At 40.6% G+C, this 17,291-nt stretch overlaps 1 protein-coding gene across 2 annotated transcripts in view; it reads right to left on the bottom strand.

The window, feature by feature from the left end:
* The window catches only part of syt12 (synaptotagmin XII), a 39,090-nt gene that overhangs the window by 4,367 nt on the left and 17,432 nt on the right, over positions 1-17,291 (bottom strand). Inside the window, exons 2-6 of one of the 2 annotated variants that reach the window (XM_061959661.2) lie at positions 16,904-16,964; positions 10,114-10,307; positions 6,582-6,989; positions 4,379-4,594; positions 4,191-4,311 (exon numbers count right to left, since the gene is read on the bottom strand). In XM_061959661.2, coding sequence (XP_061815645.1) covers positions 4,191-4,311; positions 4,379-4,594; positions 6,582-6,989; positions 10,114-10,307; positions 16,904-16,949 — 985 coding nt within the window. In that variant the 5' untranslated portion in view covers positions 16,950-16,964. Of the gene's footprint in view, positions 1-4,190; positions 4,312-4,378; positions 4,595-6,581; positions 6,990-10,113; positions 10,308-16,903; positions 17,083-17,291 lie in introns of those variants that run through there. The other variant, XM_061959660.1, reaches the window with a different exon arrangement.

Consider the following 17,291-nt stretch of genomic DNA (forward strand, 5'->3'; position numbering starts at 1 on the left):
ACCGATTCTGTTCATAACCTTTATGGACAGAATTTCTAGGCGCAGTCAAGGCGTTGAGGGTATCTGGTTTGGGGGCTGCAGGATTAGGTCTCTGCTATTTGCAGATGATGTGGTCCTGATGGCTTCCTCTGGCCAGGATCTTCAGCTCTCACTGGATCGGTTCGCAGCCGAGTGTGAAGCGACTGGGATGGGAATCAGCACCTCCAAGTCCGAGTCCATGGTTCTCTCCCGGAAAAGGGTGGAGTGCCATCTCCGGGTTGGGGAGGAGATCTTGCCCCAAGTGGAGGAGTTCAAGTACCTCGGAGTCTTGTTCACGAGTGGGGGAAGAGTGGATCGTGAGATCGACAGGCGGATCGGTGCGGCGTCTTCAGTAATGCGGATGCTGTATCGATCCGTTGTGGTGAAGAAGGAGCTGAGCCGGAAGGCAAAGCTCTCGATTTACCGGTCGATCTACGTTCCCATCCTCACCTATGGTCATGAGCTTTGGGTCATGACCGAAAGGACAAGATCACGGGTACAAGCGGCCGAAATGAGTTTCCTCCGCCGAGTGGCGGGGCTCTCCCTTAGAGATAGGGTGAGAAGCTCTGTCATTCGGGGGGAGCTCAAAGTAAAGCCGCTGCTCCTCCACATCGAGAGGAGCCAGATGAGGTGGTTCGGGCATCTGGTCAGGATGCCACCCGAACGCCTCCCTAGGAAGGTGTTTCGGGCACGTCCGACCGGTAGGAGGCCACGGGGAAGACCCAGGACACGCTGGGAAGACTATCTCTCCCGGCTGGCCTGGGAACGCCTCGGGATCCCCCGGGAGGAGCTGGACGAAGTGGCTGGGGAGAGGGAAGTCTGGGCTTCCCTGCTTAAGCTGCTGCCCCCGCGACCCGACCTCGGATAAGCGGAAGAAGATGGATGGATGGATATATATATAGTTGAGGTTTCTGTGGTTTATCCATTATACAGTGCTCAATACCGGAGTAGAGCGGAATATACCTTAGGTCAGTGTTTTTCAACCTTTTTTGAGCCAAGGCATATTTTTTGCGTTGAAAAAATCGGGAGGCACACCACCAGCAGAAACCATTAAAAAACGAAACTCCATTGAAAGACTGTAAAAAAAGTCGCAATTGTTGGATATCACTTTAAAGCATAACCAAGCATGCATGACTATAGCTCTTGTCTCAAAGTAGGTGTACTGTCACCACCTGTCACATCACACCCTGACTTATTTGGACTTTTTTGCTGTTTTCCTGTGTGTAGTGTTTTAGTTCTTGTCTTGCGCTCCTATTTTGGTGGCTTTTTGTCTTATTTTTGGTATTTTCCTGTAGCAGTTTCATGTCTTCCTTTGAGCGATATTTCCCGCATCTACTTTGTTTTAGCAATCAAGACTATTTAAGTTGTTTTCATCCTTCTTTGTGGGGACATTGTTGATTGTCATGTCATGTTCGAGTGTACATTGTGGACGCCGTCTTTGCTCCACAGTAAGTCTTTGCTGTTGTCCAGCATTCTGTTTTTGTTGACTTTGTAGCCAGTTGAGTTTTAGTTTCGTTCTGCATAGCCTTCCCTCAACTTCAATGCCTTTTCTTAGGGGCACTCACCTTTTGTTTATTTTTGGTTTAAGCATTAAACACCTTTTTACCCGCTGTTTCCGACATCTACAAAGCAATTAGCTACCGGCTGCCACCAACTGATATGGAAGAGTATTACACGGTTACTCTGCCGAGCTCTAGACAGCATCGACACTCAACAACAAAACATCATTTGCAGACTATAATTACTGGTTTGCAAAAAATACTTTTAACCCAAATAGGTGAAATTAGATCATCTCCCACGGCACACCAGACTTGAAAAACACTGCTCTACACAGCACAAACACTCGACAATGGCACATTATTTGCAAATTATAATTATTGATTTGCAAAAAAAATATTTTTTGGGACCAATTAGGTGAAGTTGCAAAATTTCCCACGGCACACCAGACAATATCTCACTGCACACTAGTGTGCCGCGGCACAGTGGTTGAAAAACACTGCCTTAGGTCGGAAAAAACACAGAGGCCTCTATATCATCCCTATAAGCCTGTTTCGAAACAGGCTTATAGGGATGATATAGCTTCTGTGTTTTTTCTGACCTAAGGTGTGTGTATATGTATATACAGGTAAAAGCCAGTAAATTAGAATATTTTGAAAAACTTGATTTATTTCAGTAATTGCATTCAAAAGGTGTAACTTGTACATTATATTTATTCATTGCACACAGACTGATGCATTCAAATGTTTATTTCATTTAATTTTGATGATTTGAAGTGGCAACAAATGAAAATCCAAAATTCCGTGTGTCACAAAATTAGAATATTACTTAAAGCTAATACAAAAAAGGGATTTTTAGAAATGTTGGCCAACTGAAAAGTATGAAAATGAAAAATATGAGCATGTACAATACTCAATACTTGGTTGGAGCTCCTTTTGCCTCAATTACTGCGTTAATGCGGCGTGGCATGGAGTCGATGAGTTTCTGGCACTGCTCAGGTGTTATGAGAGCCCAGGTTGCTCTGATAGTGGCCTTCAACTCTTCTGCGTTTTTGGGTCTGGCATTCTGCATCTTCCTTTTCACAATACCCCACAGATTTTCTATGGGGCTAAGGTCAGGGGAGTTGGCGGGCCAATTTAGAACAGAAATAACATGGTCCGTAAACCAGGCACGGGTAGATTTTGCGCTGTGTGCAGGCGCCAAGTCCTGTTGGAACTTGAAATCTCCATCTCCATAGAGCAGGTCAGCAGCAGGAAGCATGAAGTGCTCTAAAACTTGCTGGTAGACGGCTGCGTTGACCCTGGATCTCAGGAAACAGAGTGGACCGACACCAGCAGATGACATGGCACCCCAAACCATCACCCAACCATGCAAATTTTGCATTTCCTTTGGAAATCGAGGTCCCAGAGTCTGGAGGAAGACAGGAGAGGCACAGGATCCACGTTGCCTGAAGTCTAGTGTAAAGTTTCCACCATCAGTGATGGTTTGGGGTGCCATGTCATCTGCTGGTGTCGGTCCACTCTGTTTCCTGAGATCCAGGGTCAACGCAGCCGTCTACCAGCAAGTTTTAGAGCACTTCATGCTTCCTGCTGCTGACCTGCTCTATGGAGATGGAGATTTCAAGTTCCAACAGGACTTGGCGCCTGCACACAGCGCAAAATCTACCCGTGCCTGGTTTACGGACCATGGTATTTCTGTTCTAAATTGGCCCGCCAACTCCCCTGACCTTAGCCCCATAGAAAATCTGTGGGGTATTGTGAAAAGGAAGATGCAGAATGCCAGACCCAAAAACGCAGAAGAGTTGAAGGCCACTATCAGAGCAACCTGGGCTCTCATAACACCTGAGCAGTGCCAGAAACTCATCGACTCCATGCCGCGCCGCATTAACGCAGTAATTGAGGCAAAAGGAGCTCCAACCAAGTATTGAGTATTGTACATGCTCATATTTTTCATTTTCATACTTTTCAGTTGGCCAACATTTCTAAAAATCCCTTTTTTGTATTAGCCTTAAGTAATATTCTAATTTTGTGACACACGGAATTTTGGATTTTCATTTGTTGCCACTTCAAATCATCAAAATTAAATGAAATAAACATTTGAATGCATCAGTCTGTGTGCAATGAATACATATAATGTACAAGTTACACCTTTTGAATGCAATTACTGAAATAAATCAAGTTTTTCAAAATATTCTAATTTACTGGCTTTTACCTGTATATATATATATATATATATATATATATATATATATATATATATATATATATATATATATATATATATATATATATATACCGTATTTTTCGGACTATAAGTCGCAGTTTTTTTCATAGTTTGGCCGGGCTCCAGTGCGATTTATATATGATTTTTTCCTTCTTTATTATGCATTTTCGGCGGGTGCGACTTATACTCTGGTGCGACTTATACTCCGAAAAATACGGGTATATATATATATATATATATATATATATATATATATATATATATATATATATATATATATATATATATATATATACACACAGCCCGACCCGCGCCCAAATTTTTTTAACCCAATTCGGCCCCCGAGTCAAAAAATATGGGGACCCCTGTTTTAGAGCTTTCCTATCTAGTCTTTGATCATGGAGATAGCTAAACTAGCACTGTGCTATAGACATTGTGTGTTTTTGTGCTACCTGCAGTGTTCTTGTCGTCGGTCCACTGCAGGTTCTTACACTTGGCCACGACCACCGTGAGACGCTCTGCTGTAGGCAAGTAGCTGAGAGACAAGAGGATTTCTCCGACCGCATCCACGGCCTGCAGAAGACATTCTTGTGAGCGTTCTTACGAGGGGACATGATGAGACCTCAGCAGTGCGACGGACTTTATTGACATCCTGGAGGTAGAGCCAGGCATTGAACGGTCTGACGGTCAGGTCAAGGTCTGACAGCTTGAGTTCTGCCACCCCCGCACTGATGTTCCTCTCCTCGCTGTCGATGCCAAAGGCGGCGAATCTGAGGCTGCATTCTTCCAGGGTGCACACGTCCGCCGCCACCGAGAAGCGCTCGTCAAAGATGACAGTGAAGGCGTTTGTCTGCACCTGTTGGAAGCAGCAGGACGCCAGCAAGGAGACAAAACAGAATGCTTGATTTGTGTCAGTATGGGTGACTAAACACATAAAAACGCCATAAAATACCCAAGTAGTGTAACTATACTGCAATATGTAATACATACTATCATGTGCTACAAGAAGACAGCAAGTTGGTGTTTCACAACACCGCCCTCGGATGCTAAGGCGTGATGTGGGGAAAAAGTGATGCGGGTTGCCAGGCAACGTGCAGGGGAAGGGCTGAGGATGTAATTACAGCATTTGAGCTCATGGGTGCAAAAAGACAATATTTATATCGTATGTGAGTCCAAGTACAACATTTAAGGAGGGGTGTGTGTGTGTGTGTGTGTGTGTGTGTGTGTGTGTGTGTGTGTGTGTGTGTGTGTGTTTGTGAGAAATGAGAGTCTGGATTAGAAACAAGTGATTGGACATCTTATTAGCACACAGAAAGAAAAAAAAAAATTCAATATAACATGTCCGCCAGAATAAAGGACCCATTTAAATAATAGAATGATGGAGGGAGGAGGGAGGAGCCAGCTGAGAGACGCTGATGTCAGCGAATCCTGTCTTCACCATGATTGCAGCAAAGTAGAACAGCACCAAATTGTTGCTAGACAGCCATGCACTTGTCACTAGAGTAATACATTATGGTAATAAATAAAGTGATTCACTAAATACAGATGAATTGTGTATATAAAAAAGTGTGTACTTGCTTTTAGGGTGCCGAATGTAAAAATTCAGTCACATTTTTTAACTCCATCCATCCATCCATTTTCTACCGCTTATTCCCTTTGGGGTCGCGGGGGGCGCTGGAGCCCATCTCAGCTACAATCGGGCGGAAGGCGGGGTACACCCTGGACAAGTCGCCACCTCATCGCAGGGCCAACACAGATAGACAGACAACATTCACTCGTACATTTTAAATATTTAGATGACTTTTCTCACATTTAGCTCACTTTCTTCACATTTGAGATATAATCTACATGTTAAATCTCAATGGTTCACCTGAGTGTTTAATCTAAATCTAAATGTTCAATATGAATCTAAATGTTACATCTAAATGTTTAATCTCAATGTTAAATCTAAATGTCCAATCTAAATTTAAAAGTTACATTTCAAATCTAAATGTAGAATCTAAATCCAAACGCAAAATATAAATGGAAATGTTCAATCTAAATGTTTCGTCTAAATCTTAAACCTAAATGTTGAATCTAAATGATACATCTAAATCTAAATGTTCAATCTAAATGTTGAATCTAAATCGAAAACGTTAAATCTAAATGTTAAATACAAGTGAAAATGTTAAATATATTGTACATTTATTCGCCTCTTCAAGGCACCTACAATTAAGGGCTATATAAATAAACTTTGAATTATTGATTGATTGATATAAATGTTAAATCTAAATGGAAATGTTAAATATACTGTACATTTAAATGTTAAATGTAGAATATAAATGTAAAATCTAAATCTAATGTAGATTTAATATCAGATTTAATATTTAGAGTTAACATTTATGTTTGAATTTAACATTTAGATTGAACAATTATATCAATGATTTATATTAAACCTTTTCTTTTAGATTTAATATTTTTATATTAAGGATGTATATGAAATTATATTATATTTATGTTTAACTTTTAGATTTGACATTTATAATTAGATTCAACATTTACATCTATTGTTGAGATGTAATATTTAGATTTAACATATATATTCATCATTTAATGTGAAGAAAATTAGCTAAATGTGAGAAAAACTGCGCTAAATATTCAAACCATATCTGCTAGAAAAATGTGATGGAATTTTTATATTAGGCACCCCATATTTGCTGTGCACTCTCCTCAACAAAAGAGTTGCTCGTGCTAACCAACCATGAAGAGAGAAGACCTCCGCCAAGGCCAAACTATCCTAATTTGGATGGTGTATGCCTTCATTATTCACCGAAAAACTCCAAACATGACTTCCTTGGTCTTACCCTTGTGACGCCCACATTGAGTTCCTCGGGCCCCAGAGAGACCCTGATGAAGCACCCTGGGAAGTCTCCCTCTTCCTTCTCCAGCAGGTCCTTGCCCTGGTGCAGGGTGATGTGCAGCACGCTCGCTCCATGCAGGCCGGCCGATCTACCGGACTCAAACTCCAGCGTGACCTCCAGCTGGCCCACGGTGAAGTCGTGGCCGAAGTTGTTGGCGATGGACGAGATGGAGCTGAGCGAGTCGGTGGAGATGGAGCGGTTGAGCTGGACCACGCTGCTCAGGTCCAGCTCTCGGCCCATCAGCTCCAGGTGGCCCAGGTCCCTGAGGCCGTCCGGGGTGTCGCACGCTGCCAGGCTGGGCTTGCGGCTGGACGTGGTGGAGGTGCGGCGGTGGTTGTTGGCTGCCACTCGCTTCATAGGAGACGTTTGAAAGGTGAAATACATTAACTGCAATCCCTGTTACCTCCACCAGGGAGATGGTTTTCTTTCTTTCTTAAAAAAGTCACAATAGAATTTGACACGAGTCCAATTGAAATGCAATGATCTGAAAGCGAGAGATTTATCTGGTCCAATCCAGTTTATAGAAGCACTTTAACACAAAAATATAATACAAACATTTTTAAAATGAACAATAATATTAAGATAAAACATTTTTATACATATTTTTTAATTATGAAATTCATTTTTAAAAACACTCCCATTATTACTATTGTTTTATAATGTATTATTTTACTATTTATATTTTACTATTATTTATTACTTAATTATTAGTAATTTGTATTACTTTAATATCTATATAGTATTCATAATATCTTTATTTAATTATATATATATTGGGTGAGTTTTTCCTTGCCCTTATGTGGGCTATACCGATGATGTCGTTGTGGCTTGTGCAGCCCTTTGAGACACTTGTGATTTAGGGCTATATAAATAAACATTGATTGATTGATGATTGATTGATTTGTGTTAATATTTTCAATATAGTAATACTAATATGAATATTATATTAGTATGAATTAGCATATTAATATGAATCCTAACACAATAGTAACGTTTGTATTAATACAAATATTAATATTGGAATGAATGTTGATATTTATATCAATATTGATATTAGTATTATCAATATTATTAAAATTGGTGTTAATATCAATGTCAATATTAGTATCAATTGGACCATTGATGTTGATATTCGCATTACACTAATATTAACATTAACATTGATATTAATACTGGTATTAATGTTAATGTAGCTATTATTATTAAGCATGCTAACATTAAAGTGATAGCTTTTTGAGCTCATTTTGCAACCGTTTACCCTAGAGTCATATAACTTGGTATGTGACAGCTGTTAAAGGGGAACATTATCACAATTTCAGAAGGGTTAAAACCATTAAAAATCAGTTCCCAGTGGCTTATTATATTTTTCGAAGATTTTTTCAAAATTTTACCCATTACGCAATATCCCTAAAAAAAGCTTCAAAGTGCCTGATTTTAACCATCGTTATATACACCCGTCCATTTTCCTGTGACGTCACATAGTGATGCCAACACAAACAAACATGGCGGAAAGAACAGCAAGCTATAGCGACATTAGCTCGGATTCAGACTCGGATTTCAGCGGCTTAAGCGATTCAACAGATTACGCATGTATTGAAACGGATGGTTGTCGTGTGTAGGCAGGTAGCGAAAATGAAATTGAAGAAGAAACTGAAGCTATTGAGCCATATCGGTTTGAACCGTATGCAAGCGAAACCGACAAAAACGACACGACAGCCAGCGACACGGGAGAAAGCGAAGACGAATTCGGCGATCGCCTTCTAACCAACGATTGGTATGTGTTTGTTTGGCATTAAAGGAAACTAACAACTATGAACTAGGTTTACAGCATATGAAATACATTTGGCAACAACATGCACTTTGAGAGTGCAGACAGCCCAATTTTCATCAATTAATATATTCTGTAGACATACCCTCATCCGCGCTCTTTTCCTGAAAGCTGATCCGTCCAGTTTTGGAGTTGATGTCAGCAGGCCAGGGAAGCTAGGGTCGATAGGGGGTTTAGCTCGGTCGTCTGCGGGAACAAACTGCCACCATTGCTTGCCGTGCTACCGAAGCCCTTTGTCCCTGAATTGCTCACACACTCCGGCAGATTCAATGGGGGTCTGGCGGCAGATTTCTTTGACTTTATCGTTGGAAATGCATCTGCTTTGAGTGTCGCAGGATATCCACACATTCTTGCCATCTCTGTCGTAGCATAGCTTTCGTCGGTAAAGTGTGCGGAACGAACGTCCAATTTCTTGCCACTTTCGCACCTTTGGGTCACTGGTGCAACTTGAATCCGTCCCTGTTCGTGTTGTTACACCCTCCGACAACACACCGACGAGGCATGATGTCTCCAAGGTACGGAAAACAGTCGAAAAAACGGAAAATAACAGAGCTGATTTGACTCGGTGTTTGAGAAAATGGCGGATTGCTTCCCGATGTGACGCCACGTTGTGACGTCATCGCTCTGAGAGCGAATATTAGAAAGGCGTTTAATTCGCCAAAATTCACCCATTTAGAGTTCGGAAATCGGTAAAAAAAAATATATGGTCTTTTTTTCTGCAACATCAAGGTTAGTGTGCTAACGTTAACATGCTAGCATGCTACCATTAAAGTGCCAACTTTCTTTTTCAAATTTTACACTTTTTTGTCTAATTCCGCAGTGATACACCTTGCAGTCATATAACTTGGTATGTGAAACAAGCTAACTGTTAGCATGTTAACGTTAGCATGCTAGCATGCTACCATTAAAGTGCAAGCTTTTTTTTTTTTTAGCTTATTTAGCAACCGTTTACCCTACAGTACATTTAACCTGGTATGTGACACTGTAAGTATGTCACACTTATTAACTGTTTGCATGCTAATGTTAACATGCTAACATTAAACTGCTAACTTTTTTTTAGCAAATTTTCTCTAATTCCCCAGCCATACACTTTAGAGTCATATAACTTGGTATGTGACACAAGCCAACTGTTAGCATGACAACGTTAGCTTGCTAACATGCTAACATTGGCGTGCTAACTTTTTGAGCTAGTTTGTTAGCATTTTTATGTAAGCATGCTAATGTTTTAGGCTAGCTCTGTAGCTTTTGTAAAATTACACCTAACACTCACGGATTCGGACACTCGGCACCATCTTCAAAGTACGGCGGCCTCCAACGACCCCCAGGCAAGAGGTCCAGGGCACAGAATTTTCTGGTTAATATTAATTTTGAAATTACTATTAATGTTACTAATAAATGAATGTGTTAAAATTGATATGTAATTTAATATTTTTAATAATATCAATACCAATAACAATATTAATGTATTAATCTAACTATCATAGTTATAATTAATACAATATATTATTAATTATTTTATGGTAGTGTTCACAAAGTTATCCTGCCACATAATAAGCCAGTTACCAAATAGGGTTCCTTGCATTAAATCAATCAATCAGATCAATTACTTGTTATTTTAGGTTGTGCTGATAAAGTAAAAAAAAATACCTTCTGTCGGACCTCTGAGAAGGACGTTCCGTATTTTTCCTGCAGATATCTGTAGTCAAAGTTGGGGAAGGGCGACGGCGCTGGGAAGGTTCCAGACTTCCACAGCTTCCAGATGTTCAGGCCGGCCGCGGCCAGCAGCACCACAAAGCCAAACAGGTAGATGCCCACCTCCCAGCCCGCCGGGTTACGCACCACTGAAAGGAGGATACATTCTGTTTTTTTGGTTGTCACGTAACAACTTTCAGTACTTGGAAGCTACCAGCAGGGGGAGCAAGCCGTTTCGGCCCAAGTAGTTTACTCCCCAAACGGGTTGCAAGAAAAGACGTAAAATCCGAGCAAAATCTGGTGTGTATTTAAAAAAAAGAAATGTTGCAATAGCTGCAAAAAATCTGCTGGAAAGAGAATGGCAGCCATTTACTCCATCATTACTTGTGCTGCCCTCTACTGGCAGTTTTTACTCGTTTGAAGTCGGCCAGTTAGCTCACCCTCACTTCCCACTTGACTCTCAACAAATTGAACGCAGCATAAAACCCGACATAATCGCTAGGAAGCACTTTTATTTCAAGAGTGAGGATTATTCTGAAATTAGCATTTTAAGGAGAGTGAAAGTGCTGAAAGATACAACCATCCTATATCCTGTTTGATGTTAATTATGTTCCCTTAAAATCTCAGTGTTTGTAACAGTTTAGAATGACTGCGATGCTAATTTCTAGGAGTGTGGGAAAAAATCAATTCGAATTCAAATCGCGATTCTCACGTTGTGCGATTCAAAATCGATTCTCATTTTTAAAATATCGATTTTTTTTTTTGTATTATTTTTTTGTATTATTTTTATTTTTATTTATTTTTTTAAATTAATCAATCCAACAAAACAACACACAACAATACCATAACAACGCAATCCAATTCCAAAACCAAACCCGACCCAGCAACACTCAGAACTGCAATAAACAGAGCAATTGAGAGGAGACACAAACACGACACAGAACAAACCAAAAGTAGTGAAACAAAAATGAATATGATCAACAACAGTATCAATATTAGTTACAATTTCAACATAGCAGTGATTAAAAATCCCTCATTGACATTATCATTAGACATTTACAACAACAACAAAAAATGAATAGTGTCACAGTGGCTTACACTTGCATCGCATCTCATAAGCTTGACAACACACTGTGTCTAATATTTTCACAAAGATAAAATAAGTCATATTTTTGGTTCATTTAATAGTTAAAACAAATTTACATAATTGCAATCAGTTGATAAAACATTGTCCTTTACAATTATAAAAGCTTTTTTACAAAAATCTACTACTCTGCTTGCATGTCAGCAGACTGGGGTAGATCCTGCTGAAATCCAATGTATTGAATGAATAGAGAATCCTTTTGAATCGGGGAAAAATCGTTTTTGAATCGAGAATCGTGTTGAATTGAAAAAAAAAAATCGATTTTGAATCGAATCATGACCCCAAGAATCGATATTGAATCGAATCGTGGGACACCCAAAGATTCACAGCCCTACTAATTTCCGTTGGCCTGACAATAGGATCGTCAATCGCACGTTAGCTAAACTGGGGCTCTAAACAGAATTGTTCAAGTTCACACTTTTTTTTATTTACGTGAAACAATTTCTGTACTTTTTAAAACTCAAACTCGTTTTTAATTCGATGGGTGTTTTGTAAATAAACAAATGAATGGAAAATAAACTGTACATTATACAATAAATATATCGTCAATTTGTAATCCTTCCTGACACGATTGCACTAACGCTGGGGACAGTGAATACATTTGGGAACAATTTTCCCAATATATTCTTATCAGTGTCAGAGCAGGAAGGGGCTAGGACTATGTTTGCGGTGTTTCATTAATTGACATTTTACATGTGCTTCTTCGCTCAAAACGGGGCCTTCTCCCACGGATCACGGGGCCCGACGTACAGCGCGTGCATCTGCATATGGGGAGGGGCGGGCGACCCTTTATGGCCATGACTACCATGACTACCTCCGTATTTTTCTCAAGTGACAAAAAGAAGATTATATAATTGACTGCAAATGTACTTTGTGTAGGACAGGGGTCGGCAACCCAAAATGTTGAAAGAGCCATATTGGACCAAAAATACAAAAACAAATCTGTCTGGAACCGCAACAAATTAAAAGCCATATTACATACAGATAGTGTGTCATGTGTGTGAATGTGAGTGTGAATGTTGTCTGTCTATCTGTGTTGGCCCTGCGATGAGGTGGCGACTTGTCCAGGGTGTACCCCGCCTTCCGCCCGAATGCAGCTGAGATAGGCTCCAGCGACCCCCCACGACCCCAAAAGGGACAAGCGGTAGAAAATGGATGGATGGATGGAGATATACATTGAATTGAGATGACTTAAAGGAAACTAAATGACCTCAGATATAGCTACAAATGAGGCATAATGATGCAATATGTACATATAGCTAGCCTAAATAGCATGTTAGCATCGATTAGCTTGCAGTCTTGCAGTGACCAAATATGTCTGGTTAGCACTCCACACAAGTCAATAACATCAACAAAACTCACCTTTGTGCATTCATGCACAACGTTAAAAGTTTGGTGGACAAAATGAGACAGAAAAAGAAGTGGCATAAAACACGTCCTCGAAAGTCGGAGAAAGTTATACATGTAAACAAACTACGGTGAGTTCAAGGACCGCCAAAATTAGTAGGACAAAACGGCGCTCGCCAAATACTTGAGTCAGTGAAGCATGTTTAATATAAACAGTGTGCTTTATAACAATTAGGGAGGTTTGTGTCATGTTTGTCCTCCTACAGAAACCATATGAAAACAAAAAATATATTTTTTCCCCCTCATCTTTTTCCATTTTTCATACATTTTTGAAAAAGCTCCAGAGAGCCACTAGGGCGGCGCTAAAGAGCCGCATGCGGCTCTAGAGCCGCGGGTTGCCGACCCCTGGTGTAGGACATTGTGTGCACTGTACAACATCATGGGGTAAATCATCTTCTCTCAATATACAATCTTTGGCCATGCACTGCCCGCCGCTCCAACTCCATCAACGTAACACAATGACGTCAACTTAGTACTTGCTTTACAAAGCAGAACATCTTGAGTTCAATGATGTTAAAATTGTTTGATAAGCTAAACTTCATCATATTGCACTGAACCAAAATATAAAGGCAACACTTTTGTTTTTGCTCCCATTTTTTATGAGTTGAACTCAAAGATGTAAAACTTTTACTGTATACCCAAAAGGCCTATTCCTCTCAAATATTGAACACCTTTCCAACATGACAGACGCTATCGAATGTGAGCATTTGCCCACTCAAGTCGGTTACGACGACAAACTGCAGTCAGGTCGAGACCCCGATGAGTGCGACGAGCATGCAGATGAGCTTCCTTAAGACGTCTTTTACACAGTTTGTGGAGAAATTCTTTGGTTATGCAAACCGATTGTTGCAGCAGCTGTCCGGGTAGCTGGTCTCAGATTGATTGATTGATTGAAACTTTTATTAGTAGATTGCACAGTGAAGTACATATTCCGTACAATTGACCACTAAATGGTAACACCCGAATAAGTCTTTCAACTTGTTTAAGTCGGGGTCCACTTAAAGTGATTCATGATACAGATATATACTATTTTCATAATACAGTCATCACACAAGATAATCATCACAGTATATAAATAGAATTATTTCCATTATTTACAATCCGGGGTGTGGGATATGGAGGGGGGGGATAATCATGGAGGTGCACCTGCTGGATGTTGGCGGTCCTGGGCTGTCGTGGTTACACGTGGTCTGCAGTTGTGAGGCCGGTTGGATATACTGCCAATTTCTCTGAAACGCCTTTGACGACGGCTTATGGTAGAGAAATGAACATTCAAGTGACAGGCAAACAGCTCTGGTGGACATTCCTGCAGTCAGCATGTCATCTGCACGCTCCCTCAAAACCTGCGACGTCTGTGGCATTGTGCTGTGTGATAAAACTGCAAATTTCAGAGTGGTCTTTTATTGTGGGTAGCCTAAGGCACACCTGTGCTACAATCATGCTGTTTAATCAGCATCTTGATATGCCACACCTGTGGGGTGGTTTTTTTGTGGCAAAGAAAAAATGCCCACTAACACAGATTTAGACAGATTTGTGAACAATATTTGAGAGGAATTGGTATTTTATGTGTATAGTAAAAGTTTTAGATCTTTGAGTTCAACTCATGAAAAAGGGAACCAAAAAAAAAGTTATATTTTTGTTCAGTATAATAAAAAAGTGAACTGTTACAAAAATAATGCTGATAGTCAAAGATGTTAGATAATGTAAAACGTGATGGTTCTACCTCAATGAAAGCTTTTGTTATTCTGGAAATTCATTGTGTTGGCCAAGGTAATATTATTTATATGGTGCTGGGTTACCCATCATTTCAGCCTTTCAAAGCTCCTACATTTTTGACCTCGGTATTTGTCAAATCCTCGTTACAACCCTGCCTGTATGTTAGCATCAATTGTGCCAACTTATTTTCCTTCATGGTTTCATTGTTTATTGCAGTTCATACCAGACTGCACTGTTGATTTAACATGACTCTTACATGTATTTGCACTTCCTGTGTATATTACTGTAATGTACTCTTTATGTGCTTAGTTTTACTGTGATTTTATTTCAAGGTGACCAATAAGCATACTTGCCAACCCTCCCGGATTTTCCGGGAGACTCCCGAAATTCAGCGCCTCTCCCGAAAACCTCCCGGGACAAATTTTCTCCCGGAAATCTCCCGAAATTCAGGCGGAGCTGGAGGCCACGCCCCCTCCAGCTCCATGCGGACCTGAGTCCGCTTTCCCACAATATAAACAGCGTGCCTGCCCAATCATTATAACTGTAGAATGATCGAGGGCGAGTTCTTGGTTTCTTATGTGGGTTTATTGTTAGGCAGTTTCATTAACGTCCTCCCAGCGCGGTAACAACACACAACAACAGCAGTCATGTTTTCGTCTACCGTAAAGCAGTTCGTCTGCCGTGAACAGCAATGTTGTGACACTCTTCAACAGAACAATACTGCTATCTAGTGTATTTGATGAAAGCCCTTTTGTGCGTGCCACACAGCAATGCATCATCAGAGAGGGTGTTCAGCATGGTTAGAAAAATAGTGACAGAGAATAGAACAAGGATGGACAATTCAACCCTTAACTCAACAATGACTAGATGAGGGTTATGTGTGTGTATATGTGTAAATAAATGAACACTGAAATTCAAGTATTTCTTTTATTTTTATATATATATATATATATATATATATATATATATATATATATATATATATATATATATATATATATATATATATATAAAATAAATATATATTTATAGCTAGAATTCACTGAAAGTCAAGTATTTCTTATATATATATATATATATATATATATATATATATATATATATATATATATATATATATATATATATATATATATATATATATATATATGTCTCCCGGCTGGCCTGGGAACGCCTCGGGTTCCCACAGGAAGAGCTGGACGAAGTGGCTGGGGAGAGGGAAGTCTGGGCTTCCCTGCTTAGGCTGCTGCCCCCGCGACCCGACCTCGGATAAGCGGAAGAAGATGGATGGATGGATGGATATATATATATATATATATCCATCCATCCATCCATCCATTTTCTACCGCTTATTCCCTTCGGGGTCGCGGGGACATATATATATATATATATATATATATATATATATATATATATATATATATATATATATATATATATATCAAATACTTGACTTGGTGAATTCTAGTTGTAAATATACTCCTCCCCTCTTAACCACGCCCCCAACCACACCCCCGCCCCCACACCCCGAAATTGGAGGTCTCAAGGTTGGCAAGTATGCCAATAAGCAAATTGGAACTTTTGCTGACTCTAAATTAAAGGACTGTTAACTTATCTGTCAAACTACATATCAACATTCAGAGAGGGCAAAATAGTACAATTTATTTATTATATACATAAAATATTTATTTATTTGTATTTATGTATTTGTTTATCATTATATATTATACTATATTTTCCATCCATCCATCCATCCATCTTCTTCCGCTTATCCGAGGTCGGGTCGCGGGGGCAGCAGCCTAAGCAGGGAAGCCCAGACTTCCCTCTCCTCAGCCACTTCGTCCAGCTCCTCCCGGGGGATCCCGAGGCGTTCCCAGGCCAGCCGGGAGACATAGTCTTCCCAACGTGTCCTGGGTCTTCCTCGTGGCCTCCTACCGGTCGGACGTGCCCTAAACACCTCCTTAGGGAGGCGCTCGGGTGGCATCCTGACCAGATGCCCGAACCACCTCATCTGGCTCCTCTCGATGTGGAGGAGCAGCGGCTTTACTTTGAGCTCCCCCCGGATGACAGAGCTTCTCACCCTATCTCTAAGGGAGAGCCCCGCCACCCGGCGGAGGAAACTCATTTCGGCCGCTTGTACCCGTGATCTTGTCCTTTCGGTCATAACCCAAAGCTCATGACCATAGGTGAGGATGGGAACGTAGATCGACCGGTAAATTGAGAGCTTTGCCTTCCGGCTCAGCTCCTTCTTCACCACAACGGATCGATACAGCGTCCGCATTACTGAAGACGCCGCACCGATCCGCCTGTCGATCTCACGATCCACTCTTCCCTCACTCGTGAACAAGACTCATCCTATATTTTATTGTATTTATTACAATGTATCTGTTTTATTTTCTAGCAATCAAATATCATGAAAAAATGAGGACAGCAAATGTTTTTTTATGTGTACTTTTTTTTCAGTTGTTGTCCACTCACCACTCAGATGGTAGCCTGAAATATCCCCACTCGGAGGCGAGGACATGGTGCAGCAGCCAGCCTGCGAATGAATAAGATGGAAAACCTGGAGATAGACTTCGTTACTGCTAACACATGTTGCAGAAAGAAACCGAGTCATCTGTTGAAAAATGTAACTCGGGTCACATTCAGATTTGATGACTTTTTAAGAGCCAGTGATGAACATATACACTGCCTGCCCCAACCATTGCAGTGTGACTCAGAGCTCCCCTAAGACAACCCCCACCAGCCGCCTACTGGAATCTTTGTGTATTGCAGCAGCTTGTGGGTAACCCGAGCATTGCCCTAATGATAGGAGGGAGGGAGTTAATGGGGGCGGCTTGCAGACAAATGGAAGTGGCTGACGCAG

Source organism: Nerophis lumbriciformis, linkage group LG05 (assembly GCF_033978685.3).
Source record: "Nerophis lumbriciformis linkage group LG05, RoL_Nlum_v2.1, whole genome shotgun sequence".
NCBI lineage: Eukaryota > Metazoa > Chordata > Actinopteri > Syngnathiformes > Syngnathidae > Nerophis > Nerophis lumbriciformis.